This window comes from Diprion similis, chromosome 8, assembly GCF_021155765.1.
Source record: "Diprion similis isolate iyDipSimi1 chromosome 8, iyDipSimi1.1, whole genome shotgun sequence".
Classification (NCBI taxonomy): domain Eukaryota; kingdom Metazoa; phylum Arthropoda; class Insecta; order Hymenoptera; family Diprionidae; genus Diprion; species Diprion similis.
This window is the reverse complement of record NC_060112.1, coordinates 21,716,429-21,732,135: the sequence shown is the minus strand read 5'-3', so window position 1 is coordinate 21,732,135 and position 15,707 is coordinate 21,716,429. Positions and strand designations below refer to the sequence as shown.

Below are 15,707 nucleotides of genomic sequence, written 5' to 3'. Positions count from 1 at the left end.
TGAACGCCCGTGGGTATATAGGAAATAGGAAAAGCGGCGCAAAAAAAAGGAAAGAGCAAAAACCTTACGCGCGTCCGTAAATCCTCCACGGCTGTATCAAGGCATTACCGTTCCTTCAGTTCGTTGAATCTTTCCGTGCTCGGAGAGCACAATGGCCGATCTTGCGCGAGCCTCATGGTACGCGCGTCACGTAAAATAGTTTGTGTATTCTATTTATAATAATGCCAAATATTTTACGACGCGATAAATGTGTCGAGTGATCAGTGATCGTGCCTGATGTACACAACGGATAAACTTACCGCAGCATAAACGTAAGCAATCATCTTACATAATTTTACTCAGGTACTTGCCGTCACATATTGATAATATTTTAGGTTATGAATACATCGATATACCGTGATTCAAACTTTTTCCGAACGCAACTGCGTCCCGATAATATTACCGCGAACAAAATCCTCATTTGCCTTCACCTGCCTCTCTCGCATAGCGGATCCTAGACCTTTTGAGCTCACCTCAGGAACGCGATCCGCAAGTTTGGTTAGGTGCCACATATTGACCAGCCACAACCCATTTATTCTAACGATAGTAAAAATCCCCTAAATATTCCAATACCAACAACCATCTCTGAAGTCAACTGGCTGCAATGAGTTGTGTGATTTGACGCAACATTCAGCAAGATTCTGGTTAGTCCGGGCTTCTGCTGTATCCTGAATCCGTGATACGCTTTTACTTATTACTAGTTGGAAGACCTGGATTACGGCATATCATGCTTGTGTCTAATCAACGTCGTTCCGCTTTATGTAGTTTTTCAGCAGTCGTTTTCTACCTCTGAAATTGAAAATGGTATTTTTCCGATTTCGACATTGATTGCTTTGTTGGTCATGATGAAATTTTGAATTTGCAGATAGCCAGTGAGATGGCGGAACAACAGCAGCAGCATACGCCAGGCTGCAAACGAATGTCTTTGGATAAAATAATTGAATCTATGACAGCAGATTTGGAAAATTCTGCAGGACAATATGTCCAGTTTGGCGTGACTCCTCCTTTGCAAACAACTGTACAAACACCACACGGTTGGGGAGATTACACACCTGGACAAGCTCGACACTATTTGACTAGCCAGCCTCCATTGTCTGTGCAAGCTGGTAGGCAACCAATAAATCCTATTCCATCACCGATCTACATGCCAGAGATACCTCCGTATGACCCACCGTCGCCTGATCCGATGTACTTTCCGCAGCAACCAGTTAATCATTTGGGTTTGAATGAGAACAATAATTTGGTGAGAACGATTGACGTCGGCGGTGGGAATTACATTAATGTGATTTATAGAAACGCACCGCAAATGATGGCTGAACAATGTCAACCAAATAGCTTACCGCCTTATGATTCTCATAACACGGATCGCGAATATGGCTTGTTTGGTGACCAGCGACAAATGCCGATATCTCCTAACTTGACTCCGCAAACTTCTAACGGAAAACAATTAATCGATAACTTGGTTGGAAATTGGGTGCCAAATCAATCTGGTACTTACAGTCCCTTCGGCGGCTCGCCAAACGTTACTCCAGTACCGCAAAGCACGCCAGAGATTAGGGAATCTGAAGAATTACCTAGAAATTTACAGGATGTTCATCACAAAAAGCCAAGAATGGTGGCGGAGGTGAGGCCAATGCGACCCTCCTATTCTGATGTTTTGACCAAATCTGCGCCAACTCCTCCGCCCCCATTGACTCCGCCAGCTACCAAGCCAAAAATTGAAACTACTGTGAAAAAGAATTCGATCAAAAGTGCAAAAAACAAAACAAAGCCAGCTGTGTTAAAGAGACAAAATTCCTCAGGTAGCGAAGACCATAGCTCACCTAAAATCCAAGTTCCCAAAAAAGTTTTAGAGAAGAATAATTCAAATTTACCTAGACGTTGGGTTTCGCTAGATAATCTGGGCTCACAAATAGAATCTCACGAATTGAACACGTTTGACAGATCTGAAAATGTCGAGAAAAAGAAAAGTTCCAAGATCTTTAAGAAAGGTGATAAAAATGAGACATTGAATAATACAAAAATACAGAACAGTAGTTCAAAATGTGCTCCAAATATTCAAAAACGTCCGATACAAATAAATAATAATTTGACAACAATAAATAGTTCAAGTCAAACTGTTTCACTCGATAAAATAGAGAAAAATCAACAAGCTAATAACAAAACTGCAAAGGATGATAAAAAAATTACTAAGGAAAAATCTATCAAAAGATCCCAAGCTGAGAAAACCCAGCAGATCAAGAAAGGGTACAGAAATAGGAAGAGAGAAAGCAGAGAATCACCGGTCAAAGATTTGTACAAGAACTTGAATAAGCACGTTTCTCGATGGAGCAAAATTGGATTGAAAATATTTTACTGGCTATTTCATTTAATCTCCGATGTTGTCAGTATGAGTGCGAACCTAGTTGCCCAATTGTACGTTATTTGAAGTATCAGACAATTGAACACAGATATTTGAGTCTGACAAATACTTACTACTCATTTCTTTATTTTTCAGGGGCAAGTGTGCTTGGTTCTACATTCTTATATATCTGAAATACTCGTGGGTCTATGTAGCTGGCACATTCTCAAAAGTAAAATTCTTAAACGCAGTTGGAAAACGATTAGACAGCTGGATTGGATGGAGTAGATTTGCCTTTTGGGATAGATTGAAATCCAAGAAGAAGGAGGAGCAAGAAGAGAACACTAATTGGATTCCTGGTGGACTAGAAGCAAACATTGCGTTGCCTAGTACTGGCGAAGAAGCTATGAAGAGATTACTGGCTTGCAAAGGGAAAGACCCGTACAGTATATTAGGTGTCACGCCGACGTGCGTTGATGATGACATTAAAAAATACTACAAGAGACAAGCTTTCCTAGTTCATCCTGATAAGAACAACCAGCCAGGGGCAGAAGAAGCATTCAAAATTTTAGTACATGCTTTCGACATCATTGGTGAACCGGTAAGTTCGTAAAAAATTTCGGTCTCACAATTGATCACACGTCTTTGTTGCCTGTTGTAAATTTAAAAAATAAAAATATTCTTTTACTTTTCAGGAACGTAGGCAGGCGTTTGATCAAACTAGGCAAGTTGAAGCAGCCTGGGGTGAGCTGAGCGATTTACTATCTCAGTTGCATAGAAAAATGGAACAGGCTGCAAACACAATAAGATGTACAAACTGTGGTCATAGGCATAAACGCATTCCAACACATCGGCCATGCTACGCTGCTCGATTCTGTGCTCAGTGCAAAATACGGCATAGTGCAAAGGAGGTACATATTTTTTCGTTCATACGTCATGTTCAATCTCAATTTTTGATACGTTAACCTTGGTATGACAATTTATGCAAAAAATTTAAATTCCTCAAGTTAAAACAAAACTGCAAGTTGTCAACCTGATTTTGTTTATGCCCCATAAAATCAATTTCATTAGTTACGCTTTTTTCCAGGGAGATATTTGGGCAGAATCTCGGATAATGGGTTTTTTATGGCATTATTATGCCTGTATGGAAGGTGCGGTATATGATGTTACGGAGTGGGCTGCTTGCCAAGCTGGAAACTTGAAACATCTGAGAGCCAATACACACAGCGTTCAGTACAGAATTGTTTTGGGGCAAAAACCTCCGCCGCAAACAACCAACGGAGGTAAAAAACGTCAACAAGTGGATCCTAACACAAGGTATGCATCCATTTACATTATTAATATACAATTATTTAAATATGATATTTTTGGTTCTCGTGTTAGAAGCAAAAAATTACTATATTTTTTAACTTTGGCCAGACTTGAAATTTTTTACCAAATTGAATTTGAAACAGTTGTTAATTTTGCATCTTGGAACAACGATGAAGTATCACTTTCCGTAGCATAGTTGAAAGAAGGTGATATAATAATTAAATGCAAAATTATTTTGCAGCGAGGCAGATTTCGAAGATTTTCTGAATAATTTGTACAATCACAGCAAATCGGGAAATGCATCGGCATCCGGAGACCCAAAGAGTGATAATCGGCGACGTAAAACTAAGCGCAAGAAGTGAACCTCAGTGATAAGAGATTTTATGTCTTCTAGAAATGCATCCTGTGTAACTACTGGTTAATATACATACATAAATGTACACGAACGAGCTCACACTCTATTCCCTGAACTCTGGGCTGTATTTACAGAGAAAGAATATCATCCCACAATTTTGTAATCATTTAATGTTGATTTTGCCCTTTTTTAAATCTGTTTTCGGAAATGGTTAATTTTATTCCACTTTTACTCAACCAGTGCATCTCGTTTTTACACTGAATTAATGACGAATTTATCAATCGAAAATGATCACATATTGAGTAAATACTCAAACATTGTACCACTGTATGTGGGTGAGTAAAAACGAGCTAATCTTAGTAGTGGTTTGTAATTGAATACAGAATTAAATATGTACTGCTAAAAAGTTTGGCTCGTTTACTCTGCCCAATATTGGTAATGTTTCAACTGAATGCCAACAACCGTCAAAAATGGAAGTTGTAAAACTGCACGGTTGTGCTGGAACAGTACCTGCATCAAGTGATCACATACTAACAATGAGTTAACAATGAAGCATAATATAAAATGGAAATAGGACATCCCTAATTTTACTTAAAATCTATGGATTTGGTCAGTTGTCTAATTTTTGTTGAAAACACAAGGCAATGATAAATTCAGAAAGATGGATGAAATTGAGACTCGAAAACGTTATAAATAGAAATTGTAATTTTGTTTGCCAAGCAATAATTCAAAACGAAATTGTATTAGTAGAAATTCAAATTACATTGATAACTAGAATTATGTGGGAAAATGCTTGTGGAATATAAAGTGTTGAGAAGCTCTTTGCAATATTCATTGAACATGATGTAACATCTGGTGTTAAAAAACAAACACTGATGACTGTAAGTGATTTTTGCTGAAACGTCATTCATGCATACTGATGTTCTGGCTATTAGAATCTTTCAGTGCATTAGAACAGATTTGAAAAATAATCTCAAACTTATGCATGGTGATCTCACCTAAAATTTGCTTTTCAAACTTCTCTCAAGAATCTTTAGTAATATGATTCGATTGATACTAGCACCGCCACTCATTTTGAGCATTGCCAATTGAAACTTGCAGTACATACGTACTATATAGGTTGATATATATCCAATCTTAAAACTCTAAAGTAAATAGTAGCCTACAAGGTTTGAGTTTTATGATCTGGAATGACAATGATTTTTTATTACATTTTTGTTACTAAATAATGCTAGATGATTTATCTGCATTTAAAAAATAATAATAATAATAATAAAAACTAATATCTGAATCACGCTATACATATAATATTTCTGTGCAATATACAGCATTTGAGATTTGTTCATTTTCATACTCGACTCACAATTTAGTCTATTAATAGGATGTCTATGATCTCTATAAGTTACTAACTAACAATTCAATTAGATATGCTGAGAGAATCTTTAGTCAGAGAGTGCGAAAATAAGACTGATTTTATTTTCCCAGCATCATTCAGTTTTAATTGCCTCACGAAATTTATAATGATAATAAAAATAATCTGGTACTTTCCAATAACTATCTTCACGTCATTTTTAGCTCTGAAATATGGGTAAAGACAATTGAGTGCAGGTAAATACGTCTGAAATAAAATCTATACCTATGTGAGGAAATGTTATATGTATTCAACTAAAGCTGATATGATCTAATCAAGCGAATGTGGCACGCGTTATGTAATAACTAAGCAAATAAATACTCTTTGTACCAAGTCTTACAATGCTTATTTTTATGTCTACCTGTCGCTGGATGATTTTTCGTTGTTCCATCCGCTTTGAAGCATTGTAATGATGATAATAAATAACGTGATTAATAACTTCGTATGTACCTTTTAACGTTTTACAAAATAAACCGCCTTATTTGTCCTTAATACCATTATTTCAAACCTCTCTGAATTAAAATTTCCCAGGCTAATGTGAGCCAGTTCACTTCTATGACACTAGTTTAAAAACTAATCTGTATTTCAAGGTATCGGAATAAATTTCTTCAATGACACAAAAATAATTGAAAACATATTCAAATGTTATTATAAGAACTTCAATTATTGTATGAATTAACGAAGTTAAATACTTATCTTAATAATTACATGACATAACATAATTTTGTTTCATGCGCAATATATCGGTTCAAATAAGAAAATCATCTCAGTCAGCCGCATGAGTGACATGTAAGTGTTAAAGCTAGTATAAAAAAGATTCAAAGTCACTCTAATGCGCCTTCTAGAAACACCAATGCGTCGACATTCTCAATGGCGATTTCGACATCTCGTTTTTGCACAGTCTTTTTCTTGTTCTGTGCTGTGTACTTGTAGGACTCTTTTGCTAGGGAGTCAATGAAAAGTTCCTGCAAGCAATGCAATTTAACAATAACTGCGAATAGGTATATTAGGAAGATGTAGGACAAAAATTTAACTTGGATAACTAATTACCGCTGATTTTGTTATCAGAAATACAGCCTCTTGAGTGATCAAATTTACATCCGGATCCAGTTTCACTATTGCTTTAACTCTACTCAGTGGGAGTTTTAATAATTTCTCTTTTTGTTCCTCGTCACCATGAGGAACGCTGTCAATTTCTTCTTGGGAATCCTGAGAATGTTCAGCTACATCGCTGACTGCATTTTCATTCAATTCATTTTTATTCATGAAGGCATGCACTTCCATTTCAGACATTTTTGAAGTATTTGTGTAACGTTCAATTTACTGACCCAAACATCGACTTATGGATCAGTGGACCGTTTGATGCGTGGTTTCTCGTTATGCAATCGCAAAAAGCAACTTGATTTCAATTGATTTTTCACTATTTCGTCCGTCTAGGTGCTATACGCTACTTTTTTTCTACGGAGCAGTCAGTTGACAAAAGTATAGTAAGCAGTTTCACGCATATTTCTTCACACTACCTAACGCATTGAATCATGATTGAATCACATGCAGATTAAAATTTAAGGTTATGTTTGGAACGCTACTCAGACTAGCCTCCATAAACGGACAATAACAGTAAACTTCGTGCAATGGTGGCAACTGCTAGCAAGCTGAAAACCGGAAAACATGTCAACCAGATGACGGATTGCTATCATTTCCGGTAGTGCAGTTAGTGACTACAAATTGCATAGCTACGAAAGTGCATCTATCTCTCTTCATACACAATACTGGACAAGTAATATATTTTCATGGGGAATTTCTCATTCTTTTAGTCACTTCGTTTACTCAACGTAGAAAATTTGAACAAAGTTGTGTACACATTTGTTGAATGTGGTTGAACTCGAGGTTGACGTGTATTTATTCTCGAGTTTTTTTTTATCAGTTTGCAGTTATTTACGGGGTGAGTACATATTTTAGCAAGGTCTCATATATCAAAACGAATAACGCATTGCATTACAGAGATGTCATCGAGCCGATATCATCTCGAGGTCAAACATTAGACGGCCTAATGAAAGTATTCCGGTAATGTAACCAGTACACCCAATTTACATACGATGCTAATCGTAAGATGGTTGCGAAAACGTGATCCTAGATGGCGAAGGTCCTTTCTCTATTCCTTCTCATGGCGTACTTGTTGCACTGAAGATGAATCATAGAGACGTTGACTGAGGATATATATCCTCAGTCAACGATATAACAGATAATTAATATTATCTCTATGGAATAAATCTTTTTTTTTTTGTATCTCTAATACCTATCGTTTCTCATTTGCTTAAATTCACCCTTCGTACGGATTCTGGGTGATTTGGCACTCTCAATATCATGCTGATAACATTAGGTTCGAAGTTTGATATAGTCTAACGATGAGTACAAAATCTGATATTTTTGGATATGATTTTTTTCTCGTGTGACGTCACTTCGTGACGCAGGATACGACTAAACCGAACAGACTGCTAATTGTTTATAACTTTCTTCGAAACTCTGATGTTGTTATATTCTCGTCGCTTTTATCTCTCATACAGATATAAGTATGTCTATTTGTGTATATCTTCTTTATTACAGATATTTGCCGCTCCTTGAGTAACGAGGTCTACAAATAATAATAATAATCATAAATTGAAATAATGCCGTCACATCCTCTGACTGGAGGACCGGACCCTGAAAGTTTTTTGACATGTCCGTATAATCCATCTCATAGACTGGCTCGCAAACGTATGCAATTCCATTTGACTAAATGTCGCAAAGCTTGTCCCTCAGCCCAAAAGCAGGTGTGCCCCTACAATGCAACACATATGGTAAACGAGCAAGAATTCCTGTTTCACTTGGAAACATGCTCGAACAGGGGAATTGTTGACAATTTTAAGTATATCACAGAAAATGACGACCGTGTAATAGAATCTCCGCCAGAGCCTGATCTTCCTCCCAGTGATGAGAATTGGGACAATGTTAGTAAGAAATTTGTTTTGCATAGATGAGGAAGATTATATTTAGTATCTCTAACTCACCAATGATAATATGAAAATATTTTGTAAGGCAAACATAGTATACGTTGTAAGTTTATTATATTTCAATAGTAATATAAATTATGAAACAGGATTACTGTGGGACATATAATGCTACCGACAATGTGGCAGAAGCACCAATAATACGCACTTTGATATGTGCTGCACCAAGTCAACGCAAAAAATTTAAAGTACAAGAACGACAAAGATTCCGGGCGATGGATGAAACTTCTACAGTTACCAAGGTTGAACCAAAGGTAAAGTTGTTTTGTTTTGGGGGTTTCTTTTATCATCTTTGTGAATTAAGGTCACGCATTCATCTGCAATTACTTTGATAACACACAGTGAACTAAACAAGCTTTTTCTTGAAAAAAACTGCTAAATTTCTGTAATAAAATTACCTAATTAATTCTAGGAGTAAATATTCTTTAAAACTTGTTTTTATTTCATATTCTGTATACACTGTAATCTTGAAACTGTACTGTATTGATAATGCTCGATTCAAAATTTAGGCCATTAAGGAAAAAGAGTTCCCCGATGATCAGCCCCTGAGACAACCAACTACTCTGCCAAAATCTCTCAGCTCTCAGTCATCTGCCAGGGGTGATGCAGCCGGCGTTTCAGGTGATCACAGCGCTGTTTTACGTACTGAACACCAACCAGGACCATCTTGCCATGCTGATGATTATGCAGTGTTCCGATCAAAGGGACGTGGCAGGACTACATATTAAACAACAAAAAGCTTATTGACAATGATCGAATACAATTTTCGGGGCGACACTTGGACTATATTTAGTTTTCATTCAAATTTATTAAGTTTTTATTTACCCTTAAAGTCAGTAGCATAGATCTCATATCATTAAATAGTTTGTCACTGTTATTATTTCTGTATTTTCATTACGTTATTATGTGTTACGATAATAATGAACGGTGCATTTCTAGCACGATGATTTTATCTAAATTTTGTTAATCTATAAATGAGTTTTTCCTATTGACTGTAAGTTTATCCATACAACAAAAAAATATAACTTATATTTTTCAATCAATCTTAATTGCATGGCATTAGTTTTTCATGGAAATCACTCAAGTATAAATTATAGCTTACAGGGGACCAGGATCTGGTGGGTGCCAAATACGCAAACTTCGGAAACTATACACTACGATATTACAATATCTTTAACCTCCTGAATTTGGAATATGAAACTTTCTTACCTACTCCATATTTATTCTCTGTACATGACTCAATGAATTCAAAAAGTTCATGACAGTTTCCCACCCACAAAATCCTTAAATTATTCTTTCAAAAATTTCGATTCAGCAGCAGCGCCAAATCGTTTCTTTCGTTTGTTGTTGGGGTGGCGCCACACGTATAATTAAGATTTCTCTCCGCTTAGCTTGGACGTTGGTTTTTTACAGTGACGTTTGCAGCCTGTTTGCAGTCACGCAGGTGACACGAGAGTCGAACGACGGTCTGATTAACTCTTTGTTACCATTTGGTGGTTAACTGTAAAAAATTTTCTGCCGGCGTCGAAACGTCAGTATAAAGCTTATTTCAACCCACTAATTCCAAGGGAGAAATTTCTTCAGTTAGAATAATCATACGTGAAAATTGTTCAAGTCATTGATTTTGAGGTTAGGTCGGTTAATCTTTCATTCCTCTACAACTCTGATCACGCTTTGCGTATTCCTGCAAAAGCAATGCCGGCACCGAATACAATAAGCGTTGCAGTCATATGTTCAAGTAATATGAACAGAAGCATGGAAGCTCATGCATTTTTGAGGTAAACTGATCGCTGTGTAAATGACTCAACGTCGAAGTTAGAGCAACTCCGCAGCTTGATATAATTTGCCAATTCTCACATCAAAATTTCAATCTTGACTCATATCATCAGTCCTAGTGTTCACTGCAGTTATAATGAAAAATATTTATCAATTTTTCAGCAAAAAGGGTTTTAATGTCAAGTCTTTTGGGACTGGGGACAAGGTGAAATTGCCAGGAAATGCTCCGGACCGTCCAAACATTTATGATTTTGGCACATCGTACGAAGAAATTTATAACGACCTCCTGACCAAGGACAAGCAATAGTATCCTAATAATTTGACTTGTTTATTATGGCTAATATTTCACCCTGTAATTAATTTCAGCACCTTTCCTGGGCTGAAAATCTTCACTTGAAATACATAACTCAATTAATCAACAAGTTTCCTTAATCACAATCTCAGTTACACGCAAAACGGGCTACTTCACATGCTGGATAGAAATCGTCGGATAAAACCAAGACCTGAGCGGTTTCAACTTTCCAAGGACAAATTTGATATTCTAGTTACATGCGAAGAGCGTGTTTATGATCAAGTCATCGAATGCATGGAAGCGAGAACCCAGGAAGATAATCAGCCTGTACATCTTATCAATATTGATATTCAGGATAACCATGAGGAGGCCACGGTCGGCTCGTTTCTCATTTGCGAACTAGTCACAGTGGTATTTTTACTCTTTCAATCTTCTTCCTAGAATCAGGGCTTATTTTGTTCAGTTAAATAATGGTTTAATGTATTTGTAAAACATATTAGATTCAGCACAATAATTCTTAAAATATGACCCTGAACTCATTAGTAATTGTTAATTGTTATTATTCAAGTAACAACAGTATCGATTTTCTTCTGTAAGAGAATAACAATTTAATGTTACAGTTGTCCAACAGCGATGATCTGGACAACGACATAGATGAACTGCTTCATGATTTCGAAGCAAAATGTGCACGGCCCATATTACACACTGTACTGTTCTACTGATTTTTCAAAATATAACAATTTTGATAGCTCTTCTTATTGTTAGAGATCTTGGGACTAGATTATAAATTAATATAAGTTAGGAATATTTAATTTTAGGACTAGTGACTTTGCTACGGGGTTTACTTATTGCTTTAATAGGGAGATCGGTCAATCGATGGAATTATCACCATTTACAATTCAAAACAACGTAACACCTGTATTTATACGTTGAGTACAGAGTTATTAGTAATATATTATTAAAACATTGAATAATTTATGAAGTTCCTATTGACATCTGTATATTTAAATTGGCTGTTGATTTATATCAATAGGTATCAAGTGATGGGAAGTAAAAATTAGGCTTATAACAACATGTATGATACAATGCCCTGCAAAGAGCGTTTAATTGTTTTTCCAAGTGTTATGGAACGTGTCAAAATAAATATATTTGTCAATACAAAATTCATTATGTGCTTCCAAATTATTCATTTATTAGAATATGTGACAAACAATCTTTTTAAATAGAGGCCGGGTGTACAAATGAATGGAAGAAAAAAGGGTTTTCTCAAGAATTTTTTCAACAAGTTTTAACTGTAAATATTAATATATGCTTTGTTAGGCTTAATAAATATATTCTCGAATTACATAAAAAAAAATTTGTATCGATTTTAATCACTTTTTATGCACGAAAATCGTAGTTGAAAATCAGTCTGATAAAAGGTAGGTCTGCGCCGTTGATGACTTCTCGGAGATGGTTAATCTGAAACCAAAAAATCAAACGGTTCTCTCTCTCTCTCTCTCTCTCTCCATTCTCATGATGTACTTGTTGCACCGAGGATGAATCAGAACGATAATTAATGTTATCGTTGTACGATGAATCTTTTTTTGGATTCCTAAGGCGTATAACGTGTCGTTTGGTGAAATTCATCCTTCGCAGAGATTTCTGGGTGATTTGGCACTTTCAATATCATGCTGAACACTTTATCTTTCAAGTTTGATGTACCTACTCTAATGATTAGTAGAAAATCTGATGTTTTTTAGATACGAATTTTGTTTTTGTACGACGTCACTCTGCGACGCAAAATACGATTAAACTGAATAAACTGTGGTAGATGTTTATAATTCTCTTTGGAACTATGAAGTTGTTATATTCTCGTCGCCTTTGGCTGCTAAACACATATAAGTATGTCTATTATTGTATTCCTTTTTTGTTACAGATATTCGCAGCTTCTTGAGTAACAAGGTATTCAAATGTTAATAATAATCATAAATTCAAACAATGCCAGTGGCACATCCTTTGGCTGGAACACAGGACCCTGAACGAAGAAGAATTCCCGTTTCATATGGAAACATGCCCGAACAGGCTAATTGTTGAGGATTTCTAAGACATCACCAAAAATGAGGATCATGTAATATGATTGACAATAAAGATAATATGAATGATTTAATAAACAATATTTTTACATAGAGACTGCGTGTACAAATAAATTGTATCAATACCTCAATTAATAGATTTTCCATTGACGACGTACTAAACTATGTACATTCTTTATTTTTATGAAGCTGCTGCTTAGATTCACACATTGAATTTAGATCTCAAGTATGTAAGTAACCCTTTTTGGGCTGAATTATTCGGTTTAATAACAAATTTCGAGTATTAGAATAGGTATTTCAGTGCTGATCAAGATGAGCGTAAATTCGTCTAGCTTTCTCACGTTTTTTCTTGTTTGAATGTTTATTTATCTGTTTCCACGGCTTTGCACCCACTGTCAGATTCGAGGTCGAACCAATCAACGAATCTGTTTCACTGTTGAATAAGAATTTTTAATAGATTAAAAAATGTTCTATGGTAAAATTGGAATTAATGACTTAAATGACATAAGATGTCTTAATAATATACATATGGTTTGTATGAAAATCTTACCTCTGTCCAATTCTAATAGGTAAGCCTCCAGTTTTACCAAGTTTTCCCCTGATATGGGCACCTGGTATTGTTTTCTGAAAAAACGCTTTATCCAAATCATCTGTTGTCACTCTGACGCCCTTCACAGCTCTGGCAGCTCTAGGTGGTAGGACTCTGTCGACTATACTGAGTTTCTTTCGCTCAGGAAACTTGTGAAATATGTCTTGCGGGAGGTTTGGTGGTGCTACGCAATATAGTAGTCTGCCATTCACATAGTCTTTCAACACATAGCGAGCGGACCTCGCATTGTCGGGTTGTCCATTCTGTGTCATGAACCCTCTGTTATCTGCGTGTTTGTAAAATCAAGGAGAAAATACATAGGGTATACAAAACCACACCTGAAGACCGTTTATCACAGGGATCACTTTTAAAACTGATGACTCGTAATTCATTTCTTATTTTGAATACCTCAGTAGTAATTAAGCAAATCTGTTTGTGAAGTTTAATAAACATTATACATGACTGAACTTTCATATTGTCTACGAGTCTTCGAACTTACATCCATAGGCATTTAGCAGTTCCTCAGCAGTAGGTGGTCTGGTAGGATCTTCTCCTTCCAAAGGTGGAGGTAGCATGAAGCCGTACAAGTCTTCAATTATATGCCTTGGAATAAGAGTACCGAGTAGAGTGACTGCAGGGACATGGTCTCGCATTTGATCGATTGGTAATATGCCATTAAGAATCATGTCCGCCTTAGTACAAATAAAGCTCGGCATAACTAGTCCAGGACAGTCGCAAAGAAGGAGATCTTTTTCAAGAAATATCGTCTGGAAATGTTTTGTTTTTCCTGGTGTTGCCGAGACGGAAACTTTCTTTTCCATCAATAGTGCATTAATCGTTGAACTCTTACCAACGTTTGGATAACCCACCAAACCAATTGTGGTAATACCAGGCTGATACGTCTTCCCCTTGTAAATGTTCTTCAAAAGTTCTATTAATCTTTCTCTCGTTAGTAATTCTGATGAGTTTTGGAGTTGCTTGTAACTTTTAGCTGTAGTATTATTAACACTATCATTGTCTGTAGATGCATTTGGATTAGAAGTTTCATGTAATTGCTCCACAGGATCTTTTTTAATATGTTGATAAGATTGCTGGGGATTCTCTGCTGTATCTGCGGAGCCATCTTCTGCGCTTTCATACTCAGTTTCTGAAGATGCCTCAGATCCATTCTCAGAATCGAGATTGCTGGTATATTGACTATGATCTTCATCATCGTCGCTACTTTCTTCATCCGTATCATTTCTGTCGTCACTTTCCTTCGAGAGTTCTTCAGAATCTTTCTCATCAGCGGCAAGCGTTGCTGAAAAGAATGCAACCATCATATTCTTCTCACTAAAATAATCTGCCCATGCTTGTCTTTGATGCTCAGTTAGAAAATCAGCTTTGTTCAGCAGGATCATGTTGAGCTTATTTTTGTTTACTTCATTGACGTATATCTCTAGATCTTCGCATCTAAAGAGGAGAGGATTCCTCGCATCTACAATTTGGACAACAACGTCACTCCGCTCGACTACTCGCCAGAGTTGCCTCCAAAATTCTAAATTCTTTTCATAAGGAGTCAGCATAAGACCTTTGTCTTCTTGAAGTAGTGCCAGCTGTCTCCGCCATTCCAAAAACTCTTCCTTCTCCTTTACTTGCAACTCGTAAGCTGTTGTAGTCTGATCCCAAGCCGGTCTCCTAGGTATTTTTAAAAGCTTTTTGTTCTCCTCGTGGGACTCTAGGACCTTGGCTTTCTCCTCATTTGATAACAACCCGATACCACTTTTTGGATTGACAAACATAACGTTCAATTTCTCTGCCTGGAATTCAGTTCCGGCCAGCTCTGCCGTTGAGAGAAACTCTTGGAAGGAACTCTCTTCAGTGACGGATTGGAGATTAAGACGTCCCCAGTCATAGCCATCGTTGATCTCTGCTGTATGTAACTTGAAAGGAAAGTTGTATTTACTTTTGTGATCGAATTTCAAGTGCATTAGATATTCTATACTGTTTGAGTTTCGGGTATAACTGTAAGAGTAGAAGAAAAATTTGTAGAAAATAGCTACGCCACGAAGAAATTCACCTCATACTTGTTCCAAGCTGAATAAAGGAAATAAGTTAAATCGAATTAGGTGATTTTATATTAAAAAAACCTAGGTTAAGTTAGGTTAGGTTGACGGCAAAAACGTTTTGACGGGTAACCTCACCATCGACGATTCGCCCGCTGTTTTTTTCCCTTTCATGGACCCAAAGCGGTCCTTAATCAGGGCTCGACCCAGGTTACCGCCCGCTTTATTTTTCTTGCCCATCTTCGATCTGTTTTTCTACTATCAATATTTCTCTGGTATATGCTGTATTTAATCCGTGCGAAAAAAATCAACCGCATGACACGATTCGTGCGGGTCTGATCGTGAACTCAAATTTCCCGTCAGTCACGTGGTCGCGCCGCGCTCCAGTGTTATTTCTTGTTTACAACAATGCTCTTTTTGTTGTTC

At 36.6% G+C, this 15,707-nt stretch overlaps 5 protein-coding genes across 6 annotated transcripts; 3 read left to right on the top strand and 2 right to left on the bottom strand.

Annotated features, from left to right (window-relative positions):
* Positions 1-32: 32 nt before the first annotated feature.
* LOC124409873 (dnaJ homolog dnj-5) lies at positions 33-4,137 on the top strand. 2 transcript variants are annotated; one of them, XM_046887804.1, is made up of 6 exons: positions 33-311; positions 905-2,454; positions 2,537-2,981; positions 3,076-3,291; positions 3,468-3,697; positions 3,933-4,137. In XM_046887804.1, exons 2-6 carry the CDS (start codon positions 917-919, stop codon positions 4,051-4,053), a joined length of 2,550 nt encoding a protein of 849 aa, XP_046743760.1. In that variant the 5' UTR covers positions 33-311; positions 905-916; the 3' UTR covers positions 4,054-4,137. The 2 variants fall into 2 exon arrangements, with proteins under 2 accessions (XP_046743760.1, XP_046743759.1); XM_046887803.1 differs by having other exon boundaries at positions 33-683.
* A 1,960-nt stretch (positions 4,138-6,097) lies between these two features.
* Positions 6,098-7,074, bottom strand: LOC124409889 (DNA polymerase epsilon subunit 4). Its single transcript, XM_046887833.1, has 2 exons — positions 6,508-7,074; positions 6,098-6,422 (listed from the first exon to the last, which is right to left on the bottom strand). The coding sequence occupies exons 1-2, from the start codon at positions 6,748-6,750 to the stop codon at positions 6,282-6,284; spliced, it is 384 nt and encodes a 127-aa protein (XP_046743789.1). The 5' UTR covers positions 6,751-7,074; the 3' UTR covers positions 6,098-6,281.
* Positions 7,075-7,163: 89 nt separating this feature from the next.
* On the top strand, positions 7,164-9,466 carry LOC124408528 (gametocyte-specific factor 1 homolog). The gene is made up of 4 exons (XM_046885504.1): positions 7,164-7,399; positions 8,062-8,444; positions 8,594-8,758; positions 9,014-9,466. Exons 2-4 carry the CDS (start codon positions 8,124-8,126, stop codon positions 9,230-9,232), a joined length of 705 nt encoding a protein of 234 aa, XP_046741460.1. The 5' UTR covers positions 7,164-7,399; positions 8,062-8,123; the 3' UTR covers positions 9,233-9,466.
* A 479-nt stretch (positions 9,467-9,945) lies between these two features.
* Positions 9,946-11,735, top strand: LOC124409359 (RNA polymerase II subunit A C-terminal domain phosphatase SSU72). Its single transcript, XM_046886934.1, has 4 exons — positions 9,946-10,282; positions 10,443-10,586; positions 10,725-10,983; positions 11,193-11,735. The coding sequence occupies exons 1-4, from the start codon at positions 10,200-10,202 to the stop codon at positions 11,292-11,294; spliced, it is 588 nt and encodes a 195-aa protein (XP_046742890.1). The 5' UTR covers positions 9,946-10,199; the 3' UTR covers positions 11,295-11,735.
* A 1,070-nt stretch (positions 11,736-12,805) lies between these two features.
* On the bottom strand, positions 12,806-15,556 carry LOC124409971 (large subunit GTPase 1 homolog). The gene is made up of 4 exons (XM_046887984.1): positions 15,420-15,556; positions 13,736-15,158; positions 13,198-13,522; positions 12,806-13,080 (listed from the first exon to the last, which is right to left on the bottom strand). Exons 1-4 carry the CDS (start codon positions 15,519-15,521, stop codon positions 12,945-12,947), a joined length of 1,986 nt encoding a protein of 661 aa, XP_046743940.1. The 5' UTR covers positions 15,522-15,556; the 3' UTR covers positions 12,806-12,944.
* Positions 15,557-15,707: the final 151 nt, after the last annotated feature.

What these genes read in the sequence shown, in the direction of transcription:
- LOC124409873 (XM_046887804.1), top strand. Translation starts at nt 917, where the DNA reads ATGGCGGAACAACAGCAGCAGCATACGCCAGGCTGCAAACGAATGTCT. An exon ending in TCGACATCATTGGTGAACCG is followed by an intron (nt 2,982 to 3,075) that starts GTAAGTTCGTAA and finishes TTTACTTTTCAG; the next exon opens with GAACGTAGGCAGGCGTTTGA. An exon ending in CAAGTGGATCCTAACACAAG is followed by an intron (nt 3,698 to 3,932) that starts GTATGCATCCAT and finishes ATTATTTTGCAG; the next exon opens with CGAGGCAGATTTCGAAGATT.
- LOC124409889 (XM_046887833.1), bottom strand. Translation starts at nt 6,750, where the DNA reads ATGTCTGAAATGGAAGTGCATGCCTTCATGAATAAAAATGAATTGAAT. An exon ending in TTCTGATAACAAAATCAGCG is followed by an intron (nt 6,423 to 6,507) that starts GTAATTAGTTAT and finishes CATTGCTTGCAG; the next exon opens with GAACTTTTCATTGACTCCCT.
- LOC124408528 (XM_046885504.1), top strand. Translation starts at nt 8,124, where the DNA reads ATGCCGTCACATCCTCTGACTGGAGGACCGGACCCTGAAAGTTTTTTG. An exon ending in GTGATGAGAATTGGGACAAT is followed by an intron (nt 8,445 to 8,593) that starts GTTAGTAAGAAA and finishes ATTATGAAACAG; the next exon opens with GATTACTGTGGGACATATAA. An exon ending in TTACCAAGGTTGAACCAAAG is followed by an intron (nt 8,759 to 9,013) that starts GTAAAGTTGTTT and finishes TTCAAAATTTAG; the next exon opens with GCCATTAAGGAAAAAGAGTT.
- LOC124409359 (XM_046886934.1), top strand. Translation starts at nt 10,200, where the DNA reads ATGCCGGCACCGAATACAATAAGCGTTGCAGTCATATGTTCAAGTAAT. An exon ending in GAAGCTCATGCATTTTTGAG is followed by an intron (nt 10,283 to 10,442) that starts GTAAACTGATCG and finishes TCAATTTTTCAG; the next exon opens with CAAAAAGGGTTTTAATGTCA. An exon ending in CTGACCAAGGACAAGCAATA is followed by an intron (nt 10,587 to 10,724) that starts GTATCCTAATAA and finishes TCACAATCTCAG; the next exon opens with TTACACGCAAAACGGGCTAC.
- LOC124409971 (XM_046887984.1), bottom strand. Translation starts at nt 15,521, where the DNA reads ATGGGCAAGAAAAATAAAGCGGGCGGTAACCTGGGTCGAGCCCTGATT. An exon ending in CAGCGGGCGAATCGTCGATG is followed by an intron (nt 15,159 to 15,419) that starts GTGAGGTTACCC and finishes TTTCCTTTCAAG; the next exon opens with TTACATACAGCAGAGATCAA. An exon ending in ACTGCTAAATGCCTATGGAT is followed by an intron (nt 13,523 to 13,735) that starts GTAAGTTCGAAG and finishes ACAAACACGCAG; the next exon opens with ATAACAGAGGGTTCATGACA.